The sequence below is a fragment of the Bombus flavifrons genome, chromosome 5 (genome assembly GCF_040668555.2).
Source record: "Bombus flavifrons isolate JBK064 chromosome 5, iyBomFlav1_principal, whole genome shotgun sequence".
In the NCBI taxonomy this organism is placed as follows: Eukaryota; Metazoa; Arthropoda; class Insecta; order Hymenoptera; family Apidae; genus Bombus; species Bombus flavifrons.
This window is the reverse complement of record NC_138446.1, coordinates 15549868-15565706: the sequence shown is the minus strand read 5'-3', so window position 1 is coordinate 15565706 and position 15839 is coordinate 15549868. Positions and strand designations below refer to the sequence as shown.

The following is a 15839-nucleotide window of genomic DNA, read 5'->3' as shown; positions in this document are numbered from 1 at the left end:
CTCAGTAACTTTCGCACAGTGCGGCCGGAATATTGTACACGTACAATACGTTGTTGTTTTCCAATATTTTCGTGTTTGTTTCGAACAGCCACATACTGTAGTAACCATCGTCGAAGTAATTCCGCAAATTTTTATTCCTCCATGCAACCAACGATAAGTGCCTATTGTTACTGACATCGTTTAAAAATATCTTACTCGTCTTTGATGAATAAGTCGATAATTGTCGGAACAAAGTACACGTTGACTTGAAAAAATTTTATCGAGAAGTCAGGCTGATCAACTTCAAGACGGATTACGAATCGCACATCCATTACGCAAGCGATTATTACAACAATATCCGACCAGCGACTTCTTCTTTCAAGGTCCCTAGCAAGAAAATCACCCCGTATAATCGGCGTCTGTTCTTCAACCCGATTCCAACAATTTGTTCTTGCATCTAGTCTCGCTAACAATAAGATATCCAAGAGCTACATAATAGGGATGATACCAAAGATCCACCCTTCTACTTCCTCAATCTCTTTCAACCCTAGCAGCTTCTCCTGCCAATTCTTCTCTCTCCTCCCGACAACCCCATTATTCCTCCATGTAACCCAATCTCGTACAAGTTAACGAAGTCGTTGGTATCGTCGCATCGATCAGGCCCGATCCGGTTGCAAGTGGCGCGCCGCGAAATTTCGCGAGCAGACCGGACGGGAAGGTTCGTAGCGAAACTCAACGAGAGGCTGTCACGAAACTTTTGGAACGCCGAGTTTCCACCGGATAACCGAGGCAGCTTGCGTCTGGACCGGCACTCCGCGCGGATGCGCGCCGGAATATTAAACGAACGCGGTCGGATCGGACGCGTTACGCCGCTCCTTCGCGGCCTCTCTTCGTCGTTTCGCTTTTCCTTTTTGCCTTTTTCATCTCAGTTCACTGGCTCATCGGTTCAACTCAAAATTCAGCGTCCGTGCAGGCGGACCCTAACCAAAATTCAACAACTTTTTCCAGAGTGTTCTCCTCGCTTCTTCTATCGAGGGAGATCCGGTCTCTTCGCGAAACTTTTTCTATCGCGATTACATGGCTTGGACGTTAAGGATGGAAAGGAATATCCGTTATCGTCTTTGCTCACAACTCTAAATGGATTTTGTTTGCTGCAGAGAAGAAATCCGCGCGTTTTTGTTCAAACTTTGGTTGCTTCTGGGCCCAAGTCATTTTGAAGACGTGGCGGCATGGAGTGGACAGAGGCGAGTCGAGTAAATGGGATTTGTTGGCTCTAGAGGAACCAAGTTTATGTATCCGTGTCTTTTGGGAGGGAGGTGGCTGCATTCCGGAGTTTCTTGTCTCGCAGCATCGAATCGCGTTACTCATATGGATCGTAGTTTCGACGAAAAGTAGATTCTACTCGCGACAGAGTGTAGTTTTTGAATTTCGACATCGATTTCGATTATTCGGATCGACAATTACCGAGTACAAACATACATATTAATATGGCGCTCTAATGAAACAGAGATGTATTTTATCCGAATATTTATAGCAAAACAGCTTAGTTACAGCTTAGTTTAGCGAATAAGATTTCCATATTAGTATTTCGTATATCGTTGACTTGATTTTATTCGACTACATACGAAAGAAACCATAAAACGAGAAGTTAATCGAATTGCCCGTGTATAACGTAAAATTTGCAACTTCTAGTGTCCTTGAAAAAAATATCTTTTCAATTAAACGGCTAAAGCCAGAACCAGAGACACGTTTCTATTAACAACTTTGATAATCCAATTAAATTACCGGAAAGCAGGTAGCCAAGTTTATTTTTGCCAGCGGTCCGTAAACAGAAGGCAGCGGACGAGGTCGCAAAGCTGGTAGCAAATGGAGAACGAAGAGGGGAAAGAGGAAAGCCCGGTTGGAAAACAAAAGGAACAATCGCGGAGAGTAATGAACGAGTTACGAATCTTAGGGGGTACAGAGAGCAAACGGGCGTCTATATTTGCTGGGTTTTGGCGGGTCGCCAACAATAGCTGTTTCGGCTAGGTTATATCTCACTCCATGGCAACCCATAACAAACATAAGTGAATTATGTCGACGCGTGCCGCGTTCGATACTTTACAGAAGCGCGGCGGTCAAACCCGATTAGTTCGGCGTCGAAAACGCTACGCGAGATCAATTGCATGCGCCGTGTGTCACCTTCTATCATCCCACGCTCTCACTCCACTCTCTCGTACAGTCTCTTTTGCTCCTTCTCACTCTCTCTCTCTCTCTCCCTTCCTACCTCCTCCCTCTTCCTCTCCCTTTCGCTCTGTCGTTGATTTATCCTTTTAATAGGGGCTGGTTTTTCGGCTGATCGCGTGCGGGAACACGACAAACAGATTTTTCACGCTATGCAAATCGGGATTATGATAGATCAGCGGCGTAACGAGAAACAAATCGTTAATGAATATTCAGCGCGTGTCGAGTGTTCAGGGTACCAACAGTTTAATACGCTTAACGATTATCGTTATTGTTGTGTCCGCCCGGTAAAAAATTCTTATCGTGGAATCGTCGAATAAAAAAGAAGAAAAAAAATCGTGAACAAGCTTCGAAGTTAACAAAGAAATATGTTTGATAAAAATGTGAATATGAAAAATGAGATTGGAAATACCGTGACACGTACATTTTAATACGTAGCATAGAAATTTTCGATTCTCCTCCAAACTTTGTTAATAAAATCATGTCACAGATGACAAATTGTTTCATCCGTTAAATACTCGAAATATATTCGTGAAAAATGTTCGACGATAAATGTCCGAATACTTTTATAAATCACTATATCTCTACAGCGCTCAAAACTAGCCGGTAATGGCGACCCTATAATTAGCTCGAAAATTATCGAGGACGAAAATAGCCGCGAAGACATCAAGTCGCTATCTTGATCAGAATTAACGTCAAAAATTCCAGTCAAACAAGATAACTCTCATCGGAATGGCTCGATAATGCTATCGCTCCTCTTAGAGGCGCCGACAAGGATTTATTGCGGGGCGTCATTGTAATCGTTGCTGTTTTTCCGGATCATCGGGGACGGGATTTACGGTCGACAGTTTCGGCGTAACAACAAGCTTTCCTCGCTTTATCAATTACGATGTATGCGCCAGGCGACGGGAATCGACCGCGCGTAAATCAACGCCGGAGGAATTTGAAAAACGCGCGAAACTCGCAAGCACAAATCGTTGTCAAATATAATTAGTCGAGGATACCGCATGAGCACCGTGACTCTTCGCCCCCGATTTGCATTCAAAGCTTCCAGTATCAACTTTTTTTCTTCCTCCAACAGAGAGTCAGAGATTTATCGTTGGCGTCATTTTAATCACCGACGGTTTTTCAGATAATCGAAAGCGATTGCGCGAGCTTGTATCAGCGTATCGGCGAGCAACGATCCCGCGAATCCGCTGCCAACAAATTTCCACGTCGTCCCGTCCTGAAAAACCGATGGCTCCGCGAATTTTCCAAGCGCAAATAAAAACGAATTTGTGTAACTCTTTGCCTCCCGGTACTTGGAGCAGTTTCATTTACACGCGTTAGCATATTTTGCTTCTTTCTATACATTTTACTGGCTGCCTCGCTCGTTCAACTTTCCAGCGGCTTTCGACATCAACTCGATTAGAAATACGATTTTTATCGAAATTCTGTCCGAGTCTAGGAAATGATGAGTCAGGCGAACAACCGTGATAATGGAGTTTAAAAGATTTAAAAGTAACCGAAATGGTACATACAACCGTGAAGATAACACACGTTTTGAAGATCCAACACGCTCCGTCACTCGGCTACGAATATTTATGTATCTATGGGATATTTAAATGTGAACAAAATTTACGGCATATACGGTGGCTGCGAAAAGTATCTCTATATAATCCTTATTTTTCTATATTTTATCTCTGTAATATGAAATGTTTGTAGCCATATGAAACTGTTAGACTATTTAGTACGCAAATGCTACGACGAATATACTTTTCGTAGTCATTGCATCTAATATGCAAAAATATTCAAAATATCCAGAGTGAAACAAATCATCGCATATATTCCATTTCTTTACTCAGATACGTGTAATAAAAATCCACGGTGTATTAATGACTAAACCCCGCAAATCTTAGCTTAAGAAGTAAATAAATTAGAAGACACTTTTCGCATTAGCAAGAAGAGCCATTAGCCTCTGGGATCGAAGGATTCATTGGCATTCCTAAAGCAATCATAGATTCTCAAGACCGAACTCTTCCTTCCTCAAGACAGATCGAGCTTGCGTCCCTCGAAAAAGACAATAAGGAAATTCCTTGCTTCCCCGATACTCCCGATTCATTGCTCGGGGCCAATAAAGCGGGAGTGCGTGATAAATAAAGTAGGATCGCGGGGGGATTGGACCAGGGGCTTACAGCAAAACACTTGCCACGGCTCTTTAGCATTCGTTAATTTTCTTCTGCCAAGTCACCCTCGTAGTTGGTGTGTTCTAATCGCGTATCCCCTTTCGATCGATTCGTTCTTCGAATTCGCAGCTCCACTCGTTTCACGCTCCTACAAACTACGTGCAACCGAGTCTTGTTAATTCGAATCTTTGTGATCAAAAAAAAAAAAAAAAACGTTTAAAGCTACAGAGATTTTAACTGCTATTTGTCTTTATTCGAATTGGAATCTCTAAAATTGAGAAAAAATTAATCCTTATATCAACGTTCCTTCGAGCGGTTTCCTTTCTTTTTCACTGTTCTTATTTGAAAAACTCGATAAAATCTTGACAGTTGAAAGATTTCGGTTCTTAGAGATTCGATTTACCAAGTAACGATTTAAGTGTAACGACGATTTGCTTTAATTAGCCGATATCGATCTAAAGATTGCTCGCGTTTCTTGCTCAAACCGTGTAGATTACTGTCGATCGACCTCTTGATTCCAGTTAAAAAGCGTAACGAGGCGTGCTCTCGACACGCGATGAGCAACCGATCGGCTGAGCAAATCCGATAATTCGCACGAGCCTCGATATCCTTTTTTAATTCCATCATTCGCGAGGCTTTCTCGTATCGTCGAAGCGCATCCGATCGGTTTTCGGTTATTAACGCGTTCATCGCAAATGTGGGTCGTTATCAATCTTTCCGAATAGGATTTCCCATCGAACTACCACCTCCTCTTCCGCTCTGTCGACGCGGCGAACACACAAAGGATTTTTTTCCTCGCTCATTATTCGCGCTGTTATTACCAGCTAAACGATCCACGTTGATTCGTTTAATCGTCCACGAGATCGATCGCGCTTATTAATCCCATTACACCCATTCGATTCGTTTTATTTCCAGCTACCAACTCGTTCTACGACGTTTAACGTTCTTTGTTCGTTAGCTTTGCCGCATCCTGTTTTCCTTCCAATTTTACGCGAACGTTGTCTCACGGAACAGGAATTTCTTTGGTCTTCTGTCCGTGACTGCGTCGTTGGATTTCCTGTGCTCACGTTTTGTTATCGTTGAACAATTTCTTAAGCTTAAACCTCTGTTGTAAGGTTGGTGAAAAGATAAAACACGTATTTCTGTAGTTATACACTAGGAAAGACTAGAAGAAGAGTTATTTTAAGAGACAGATGACTCGATTTTGTTAGATCCTTGAGTTTATTTAAAATTCACAGGGGATACAATTTTATCCATGACGTTCTTCAAAGACTAAATTCGTTCTGTAAAAAGATAGCAATAACAGAAATCTACATTCCAATTGATAAAATTGTACGACTAAACACGATCATAGATACTTAAAAAAATTGATGTCCCTCGATCTGTGATTATCAAATTTCATGAAGATTTCCAATAAATTACTATTTTTTGAGTTAATCGTGCGCTAAAATAGTATTAATAAAAGTCTACAAAAATTATCTGATCAAACACGACCAATCAACAATTTTACAATCATCTAACGATATTTTATCCTACATACACGTCGTCCAAAAATGTCTCTTCCAAATGGGAATACCCTTAATTAAACTCTGATCCAAGCAATACCACTTCCACACGTAAATCCCATGGTAAGTCTCTTCAGTCGAGAGTATCTTTCAATAAGAGTTTGCGGCTCTAACAGAGCGATAATAAATATCGTCGGGACAGTGCACGTTAGTGTTCTCTCACGCGATAGTCGCATGCGCGTAAGGGCGAGTGTATTAGTGGGTCCAGAGATAGGGGTGGCGTTTCGCTGGTTTCGCACGGTCGAGTTGGACAGGTTATCTCTCTAATCCTATCGTTTTGGTGTACGCTATTCCAGCCTGTGCCGAACTTCCAGGGGCATGAGATTGCATAGATACGGAGGATAGCCCAGAGATTTACCATTCTAATGTATGCGAACGTTAGTTGAATATTCTGCCGAGCCGCTGCCACCGAAACGTGTCTCGAGCTCTCCTTGCCCGCACTTCCACTCTATTTTTTTACTATTTTTCAGGGTTACTCGCTCTGGAGAACTGAGAACGTGCTAAGTTCTCCTTAAAAAGGACTCGCCTAATTTTCGGCTCAAAACTCCGGATAAATGTTATTTTTTACTTATTCTAGAAGGTCTGAGAATTTTTTCCTTCATAATTACCCCTAAGCTCGCTATTTACTTTCCTACATTATTATTCTACGTATGTGATGAAATATTCCTACATCGAACTAAATTTAACATTCTATTCTACTCGATTTCTTTTACGCGTGAATCATGGTCTTGTGTGTCATAAATGAATCTTAGTAGGTATATATCAAGGTAGATACGTTACTGGTTCTAAAAATATGAAAATTCGTCTGTATTACGAATATATTTTGGAAAATTAATTTACCGAACACAAGCCAATTTAGATAAAATATCAAATACTATCAAACCTGCGAGGGGTTAAGCAAAACCGTTGATTTCCCATAATTAACAAACGTCACTTTTCAGCCTTTTCAACCCCACACACGGTCTCTTTACTTTCCCTACAATCATCTTCTGTCGGTAGCTACCACAGTTACCCCTATTTTCCATAGAGAGCTTCCACCATACGATGCAATTGTCTGCTTACGAGTATATGCAGAAATTGCGATTTCAAAGCAGCTAATAGAACAGCAACGATATAACGCAACACTGAAGTAGAACATTTTTTGTTCCCCGATAAAAGCAGCTAAGAGGCGAGCAGGGGAGGAATCAACAGTATGCAGGTGCAGTAATAATGCGTATGAACGCGAAGGAGGGGCTCGCTTCGAAGCTACTTAAATACTTGGTCGTGTGCGTTTAGGCGTGCAGTTTAGTGGGCCGCGGACGGTAGTTAGTATAGGCTTAGAGAGAGGGGAAACAGAGAGTTCTACTGGTTTCGCACGCTGGGGTTGGGACTGGCTGGCACCAGATTTATCTCTCTACCCCATCGTTTCGGCCTACGTTGTTATGGGGCGCGCCAGAACACCGGAACGCCAGAATGCCAGTGCACCAGGCCTTGTGAAGGGGAGGCTCGAATACCAGTCTGGCTTTTGAACCACCTCTGTTCGATGTGCTGGTAAATGAGTTTTCTTACGTTCCCGTTTATTCAGCCTCTTTGCACGACCGTCTCTTCTCATGGGAAGCCTTTTCTCTCCCATCCCTTAGGGACACTTCCACCATTCATCGGTTTCTTGCTTGTTTCACGTGTTGGATTATGGTTACAATGGACGCGTATTCGGATGAACTGGAGTTTCGACGAATACGTCAAAAGTCCGACAAATTTTACGAATGTATTTTACGAATCATTCTGCCATAGAGCACCGTCACGAATATACCGCGGACTTTTATGCAAGTGTATATTTTTATAAATACAGAATCACATTGTCTACCGAAAATATAACGAGTACTCTACTTCGGGCATTTTATATCTTTGCATATTATAAAATTCTGTGAATTCTTGTGTCTTTAAATTTCCCGTTAATTCGTAAAAATCCGTAGTTACGAGACTCGATTATCACGATTATGTGACAAACAAATCTTACCATAAATCATCAAAGTTACCATCAAATCATAAAGTTTAGGAAAATCGCGCGAGCGCTGATCGCAAATATGTTCTCCGATCAGTACACGTCTGTGCAACTTTACATTCTCTCTTTTGTCTAGAAAGTTAGAAAGCAAGGACGGATGACGTAAAGTGTTATTCGATCTCTCGATTAATTATGAATTTAAATCGCGGCTGATAGGGACACGCATCCTTCCTCTGCAGGAAGTTAGTCTGTTTATGCGCACGACGTAAGAACAAACGCGTATAATCGATCATTCACTGACGTTCACCGGTATAACCTGTCGTTGATCTACGCGCCTGAGGTACACAGGAAGGGGGTTGAAAAGGGGTCGTAGAAGTTCCAATAGTTCCGCGCGTTCGAAGGGGTTGAACTGGCTGGCGCCAGGTTTATCTCTCGTCCCCATCGTCTCGGCCACGTTGTTATGGGCTGTGCCCAAGTGACACAGAGGGTGGGGGATGAAGTACGAGGGCACCGTAGAAATAGAGTAAATGGAGGGAGACGTGAAACAGAAAGTGTGTAGGAGAAAGCTGAGACGCGAAGGGTGTAAGACGAGAGCGGAAAGAATGCGAGGGTAGAAGGTGAGAGGAAGAAGCGCCGGGCGATCAAATGGGAAGGAGCATTCGGGAAAGTGAAAGGGGAAACTTTTAAGATTCGCTGCTGTCAAGTTAGAACGTTTACGCGCCGGTCTATTAGAATATCTCTGGTGCGTAAGCTGCTATTTATTTTTGAAATATTGCAATCGTTCTTGTAGTTCGGAGTACGATATGGAGAAGCTGTAAAGTCAATTATGGGTGAAATCGTCACTTTTTGGATGTCAGGACGTTTGCTAGGAATATAAGAAGGCGAGAGTCGAAAACCTTAACGAGAGCTGTACAAAGAAATTTCTAATAGAAAATCTTGCAATGTATTTTTTTCTTTTTGTAAAATATTATAGAACATGTAGAATATAGAATATTGAAACAATTAGTCACAAGTCGCATTTTTTTATTGCACAGCCCAAGATATTATTCGATATCGTTTCACTGTCATTTAATTTACAACCTTGCTATATACCAGGAGAGATATAATATATATTAAATCCAAGCTATTTACAAATACAAAAAGAATGCTCGAGCGTAGCCACTGTTACCGCAAATATAACCATTCTGTATTAACCATAAACCACGAACGACGCGGCAAAGATTTAGATACCGATCGATCGATCGCGTAAAAACATTGAATTCGATTCCATGGGTAGACCGCAAGAAGCCGCAGAAAAAGCGAAACGAGAGAAACAAAGGTCTACGAGGAGGACCGCAAAGTGGATGGATACAGCAGCCACTGGGTCGAGAGAGATAGAGGGAAGGGTTGAAACACGATGGAACGCGGGGTAACGTCCGTTGCAGAACAACCTCTGCTTGTCCCTCTGAACCCCTCATCTAGTCCCACCAGTGCAAAAGCATTGTGTCAGAACGTAACAACTCGCGATAGTACGATGCAGCTTCCCATGGGGCACCATTATCCTGATTTAGCAGCGCGCGGCTACGACTCTATTTCCTACGCGCGCTTCCAGGCTATACACCCTCCTTTGTCCAGTTTAGCTTTATTTGCGCGAAAAAGAGAGGAAACGCTGCCTGGCCAGTGAATTGACACGTTTGAGAAGCGCCTTCCTTTTACTCTTTCACTCCCCTTCCCTGATGTTCGTCCCAATGCGATTACGTGACACGAAGACGCGCCATTGTACTCTCTGTGCGACGTGAGAGAGCAAACATCTCGACGAGAACCTGCTTTCGATCGTTTTTCTTATGGTTCGATACGGACGAACGAATCTTTCCTCTGTGTTACATAGTGCGCACGTAGCATAATGTTTGTTCATCGGAAAATATATCCACTGTAACCATTAATCATAGACTTAGCGAAATAGACTGATCGTTTCGAGAAGTCGAAGTTTCGAGAATTTGAACATTAATCATGTACTTGGAGAGTAAAATCGAGAAACTTAGGAAAAGCGGAGTTGATCAATTTGACTTTCGATGAGAGGTTCGTACATATATATATGTAATAGAACTTGCTCATCTTCCATTCACCTAACAAGCACTCTCGATACTTGGATTTGGATTTTGCGCGGATATTTCAGGTGGTACTCCATGGCTGGTGGAGAAGGCAGCAGAGTTATTGCGGCAGAGACACATAAACGGGAGGCATCTTCCGCTCGCGATGCAATTAATGTCGCGGGAGATTGTTCGAGAAGAGACTCACTCGTGACGATGTTTAACTCTAGAGTGGCTCAACAAGCTCCGTATATTTACAAATAGCATCAAGCGTTCCGACCTGAGGGCGTCTTGAATGGGCGTTGCTTGATGACTGATTGTGTTTCTCAATGGCTCTGTGGTTCCCGCAGCGTTACACAATGTCGAAGTCCTGAATATTGGTGCTCCAATGAGCTCCTGACGGCAAATCCAATATTATCTTGCTGGTACTTGAACGCCAAGCGAGCGTGTTTTGTACTTATTCGAAAAAACGTTCGCTATCATCTTTGATACTTGGTTTCGCGAGTTTCAATTTCTTCCACTGGAGATCAACCAAGTTTAGTTCCGAGACTAACGATGATCAACCAAAAAGAAAGTAAATAAACGAGACAGAGATCATCGAGTCCGGACAAATATGACTGTTTTAGGGAAAATAGCAATGGACTGATGAACACCATGACCCTTGGTCCTTCATACTATAGCGTGGTGGTCGCAAGAATCTCATTTCACGATGCACTTTGTCGAAACGAACCAAGGTTCGGTCTAATTAAAATTCCTTTCTCTTCGTTGCAAGTTCAACAGTTATATGGCTACCAAGCGATGAAATCGTTTGCGGACGATCGATAGAAATGTAAAGTAAGCTAGTCGAAAATGAGAGAACGGGAAGGGAAGCACAGGGTGAAAACCAGTCGCGCGACCCACCCGGAAACCGAAACGAAAATACACAACCGGTCTGCGTATAGCGACGTTTATATTTGTCAAAGGATATAAAAGCTAAATATTAATCACCGGGGGTGTTCTCCTCCGGTCGGCGTCGATAAATATCGCGGTCGCGGAAAATTAATACGCAACGTAGTTGCACTGTTTGAAACGAGTGTTTACGCGGCCAGAGAGTTTCCAGCGGCTTGTACGAGGCGGTGTACATATACACAGAGATATATACAGAGAGAGAGAGAGACAGACAGACAGAGACAGAGACAGAGAGAGAGAGACATTAGGTTGATGCATATGAAATGTTTCTTCGAATAAATCTTTTCATCAGATATAGGTTAAGACGTTATTGGCAACGTTTATGTCATCTCCTTGCGACGAATGAATTTATGGGAGTGTCATTTATTCTTTTGAAAATCTATTATTAATTTATATAACGTATTATAGAGATATTATATAGGTATTTACGTAATGAAATTGAAAAATTTACGGAAAATAGAGTCGGTCAGTTTGCAGATAGGACGAAACTTAATGAGCGGTATTATCCAAACCCCAAATACATTGAAACTTTAGAGAAACGATATTTCATATGTATCATCCTAGGAGACGTAGAAAGATAGAGTATGCTCATTGGATTATCGGTTGCGGTAAATGTGGATTACAGGGGATGCTCGTTAAATAACGTGCAACGCTGGTAAATCCGTGCTATGAATAAAGACATGACACATCGTCGCGTGGTTCACCTCCTTATAATCTCTATTCCGCGGGTACATGCGTACCTAGGAATCAGCTGGTGGTTCAGTTGCCACGCCGTGCCGCGCCGCAGGGGTTGCACCGGGGTTATTATTAGGGATTCGAGGTATTAAACGTACTTTGGGGTATCGATCTTCTTATTCAGCTACCCTACGTCATACTTAAATACAATCTTTCGGGAGCTATGTAATCCTCTTAGCGAAGTATTCCTGTGCCTGCCACGCAAGGAATCCTGATACCGCGCGTGCCATTGTTTCTTATCTCAACTGATTACGATGCTTGTGCATACGTAACAGGAATCGTTGGGGCGAGAGAAATGGAAAATCGTGGGTACACGACCTAACGAGATATTCTGCTAATCCACTTAGCGGAATACTCACCTATTAACCACCGTGTGTTTCCTTCGAATTTTCCTTCACTCGTGAGACCAGGAACTATTGTCCGCAAATCTTTCGATCATGGTGGATTTAACGAAGGTTCGGAAACAAGAAAGTACACGGATATAATTTAGTCCCGAGTTAGTCGGTCAAACCGCCGTATTATAAAAAAATAGCTAAATTATACTTATAATATATTATTTATATTTTATATATATCTGGAAGGTTTTTGTTAAAATCGTGTTAAAACTTTGTTAAAATTAACGATAGCCTACGTTTAACATTACTAAGTGTCCCTGTAATTCATGAATGTACAATTAAAATTCATTAAATTCGCTAAATTTTCATCTATCGATTAATTCGAAATTCCATCGACGACAGATTCCGGGATGAATCGACTTTTACACGAGCAGCGACCGAAGGAACGCCGCAAACGGTGCTTGATTAGCAATTAATACGCGGCCGGCCGATCGATCCATCGATTAACGAAACCGATTTAATCAGCGCCCCGGAACACGACTGACCAGTCCTATTAATTAGCGGAATAATCGGATCACAGGGAATTACGTGTTAACCGTCCTCCTCCCAGCCTGTATTACTTTCGATAATAGGCTCCATTACCGTCTGTGCTACTGATCCGTTACTAATGTCAGCAAGTCCGGCACCGACTGTCGTTCGAGAACAACAGAACACGAGAGAGACAGAGGAATCATCCAACGAGGGCCACGCTCGTGGCATCGACGGAAATTAATTCACTGATAAGTCGTGTGTGACGCGATCGAATTAATTTGCGGCGTTCGTACAGCACCGGATTAATTATCATCGCGAGGAAACCTCGTCTCATTGGCTCCACAGAAATGTTATTCGACGTGATCTCGTTTCCTCGCGAAATTCCTTCGACCACACGATGTTCCCAGTTATTACGCCGTTAATTGTAACGTCGATCGCGAATCCATATCGTTCGGTAAGCAATATTATTATATTATTATACACGCGTTACTAAATTTCTTAGAACGATCAAAATAAGATATACTTCATCGATTAGAAAATTTCCAACGACTTAGGCGAAAGATACAATGTAATATTTTGCAAAAATTAAATATTACGATACAGTATATTTCGATATACTCGGAGTATACGCTGAATCGCTAATTTTGATTTTTCGAATAATACGAAGCAGACTGCATCGTTCCGTCAACGCTTTCTGTTTTCTGCCAGTTAATCTTTTCTTAGATTCTTCGGTTTATAAAAGATTGCATCCGGTTTATTTTCGATTCTTCAGGCAGACGTTTCTTTAAAATATCGCTACGTTGATTTCGCGTATAAGAATCCAAAGATACATAAATTATACGAATAACGATACGAATAACATTCGCAAATACTTTCTGTTTATTACCCGCATGTCCAACATTAACTTCCACACTTTTAGATCATTCTGTTCATCCGGTTGTGTCCTCTTTGAACAGTTAGAACGGCAGAAATCCTACCAGAGCTTTCATTAAAGTCAAAGTTTCAACCACTGCTTTGACGAGGACAAACTTTCTCTAACTGAGAGATATTTCAAGGATCTCTCGAGGAGTTCCTTTTTTCATAGCAATGAAAGCGAATGGGAACTTACCGTAGAACCAGCACTGTTTGTCGCCGAAACGGGGCCTGAGAAACGTGTATTGAGGTTGAGGCGGAAGATGATCGAGAAGGGCGGCCAAACCGGCGACTAGAAGGGGGCCACCCCAAGCGTAGCAGGCGTATACGCGTAGTCGGAGGGTCTCTTGGCCTTTCTCCAAGCTCGCTGGTCTCAGGTCTCTGCAAGAAGAAGAAAAAAGAATGGTCAGTGGGGGCGAGCACAAGCCACGAAACACGAGATCGTCCTGTGCACTTAAACGGAACGCGAACAATAAAACACTCCGGCAATCCCGCGCTAGAGTTTCGCGTGGAAGGAGAAAAGAAGAGAGGAGTTCCATTAGAATCGGCGGAAGTTAAAGTTTCACGGAACGCTATTTCGGGAGACGGATGGTCTCGCGTTTTGCGTAATCAGTAGTGAAAAATGGACACGGGCATGATGATCGCTTCTTCGTTTTAAATCTTTGTCTGCCCATTTGGCACGGAAGATGAACTTAGAGAAAATATAGCGAGATTACAAAAATTAGTTAGGAATTAATATCGATATAGTCATTCGTGAAAACATTCTATAGAATAGAATAGTCATTCTTCGTACATTCTATAGAAAGGTAATTTTTCTTAAAATAGAATGCTACGAAAGTTCGCTGCGAAGTTATTGCGTTTCGTTTCACGATGATTAATCGTAAAAAATATTTTGTTACATACTATAATTGTTGTATACTATATGATGCTTTAATTAAATGGAAATAACTTTTACAGCGCATTCTAAAAGTTATCGGGACATAGCACTTTAATTTACGACCTCGCTATAGTACTTCTATGACTAGAACTACAGGTCGCAGATATCTTCGATCTCCAACACATGAAAAAAAAAAGACAATTGCAGTTCGAATGCAATTTCGTAGCACCGATAGAACGAAATACACGTTCGGATCTCGAAGTGTATTGCACTCTATCCTTCAGCAGAAAAACTGTCATCGAAATAGATTTATCGTCGGAACGGGCACTCGTTCGACAAAGGGCCTCGAGAAAGGTAATCTACATACGTTTCAACGAGCACAAACAAGCCTCTAGAGAGGTAAGCGGAGCAATCGACGGAGCAGAAGGGTGAAAAACTACCGGCACACTCGTCGATGGGGTGATGGCCGAAACAATTACCTTAGATGCAATTAATGCATAGTCCGCATTCCTGGCTATCGAATGCAGGCACCGAGACCTTTTTTCGAAAGGGCTTGCTGCAGAGCAAATCGCGCTAGTTTCGCGCTAGTTTCGTCCCGAGTTTGCTAGCAAAGTTTCCCGACCATTAGCATATCCGAGCGGTGATTGTGTGTGTACGTTCCTGAATGTTATTATGCAATCTACACAGGCCTCCCTGTGTGTTTCTCTAGTACATCCAACTTCGATAGATTGCCATTACGCTGTTTCGTTCGTTAAACTGCCTCCTAAGCAGTTAACAATTACAAGCTGCACTTTTATACGCGGTATAGAAGAGATATAGCGAGGTAAAATCGGTCAGTGGCTAGAGCTTACAGGTTTTAGGGACCGAAATAAATAATTTGAGCACTGCGTCATATACGCAACGCTACATCACTACAATTACCAAACCAGTCGAAATGATTCAGATTGTTAGAATTTAATCTTAAAGTTAAGATAAATAATCTGTGGAAGACACAATGTTTATGTTGAAATAATATTAGGTGATATTTATTAAACAGAATTACAGAACCAAATGCATTTAAAATATAAGTGAGTGATATGGTATAATTAAGAAAGTGTGCAGGTAAAGAATTTATGGATCGTTGACAGTTGGCCAGTCACTCTCAGATTGACTGTACGTAGTGACCCATGGTCCCTTAAGATTTTCAACCTCACTCTCTATACAGTAGTGAGTATGACCTGTGTAAGTGTCCTGTTCAAATGTCTGTGTAGGTGTCTGTATAAGATTATTTGTGCCTATGTGTGTAATATCGTTGTATTCCAACACAGATATTTCGTTTTCTCAATTACCGAAGCCAAATATTTTTGATAATATCGATATCTGCTTGTGTTGAGACAGAAACATGAATACATACACATACCGATTTATTTTCGACATATCGTTAGATTCTAATTAACTATGTATAACATATTTAGCTACATATCGAAGGTATTATAGGTTTAACGACGTACATATTGTTGGCTATAAGTATTAGGTTGTC

General features: G+C 41.8%; 1 protein-coding gene across 1 annotated transcript in view; it reads right to left on the bottom strand.

The window, feature by feature from the left end:
• mthl1 (adhesion G-protein coupled receptor methuselah-like 1) overlaps positions 1-15839 on the bottom strand; it is a 155568-nt gene that overhangs the window by 22036 nt on the left and 117693 nt on the right. Inside the window, exon 5 of the mRNA XM_069114287.1 lies at positions 13640-13824. Within this exon, the coding sequence (XP_068970388.1) occupies positions 13640-13824 (185 nt within the window). The remainder of the gene's footprint in view (positions 1-13639; positions 13825-15839) is intronic.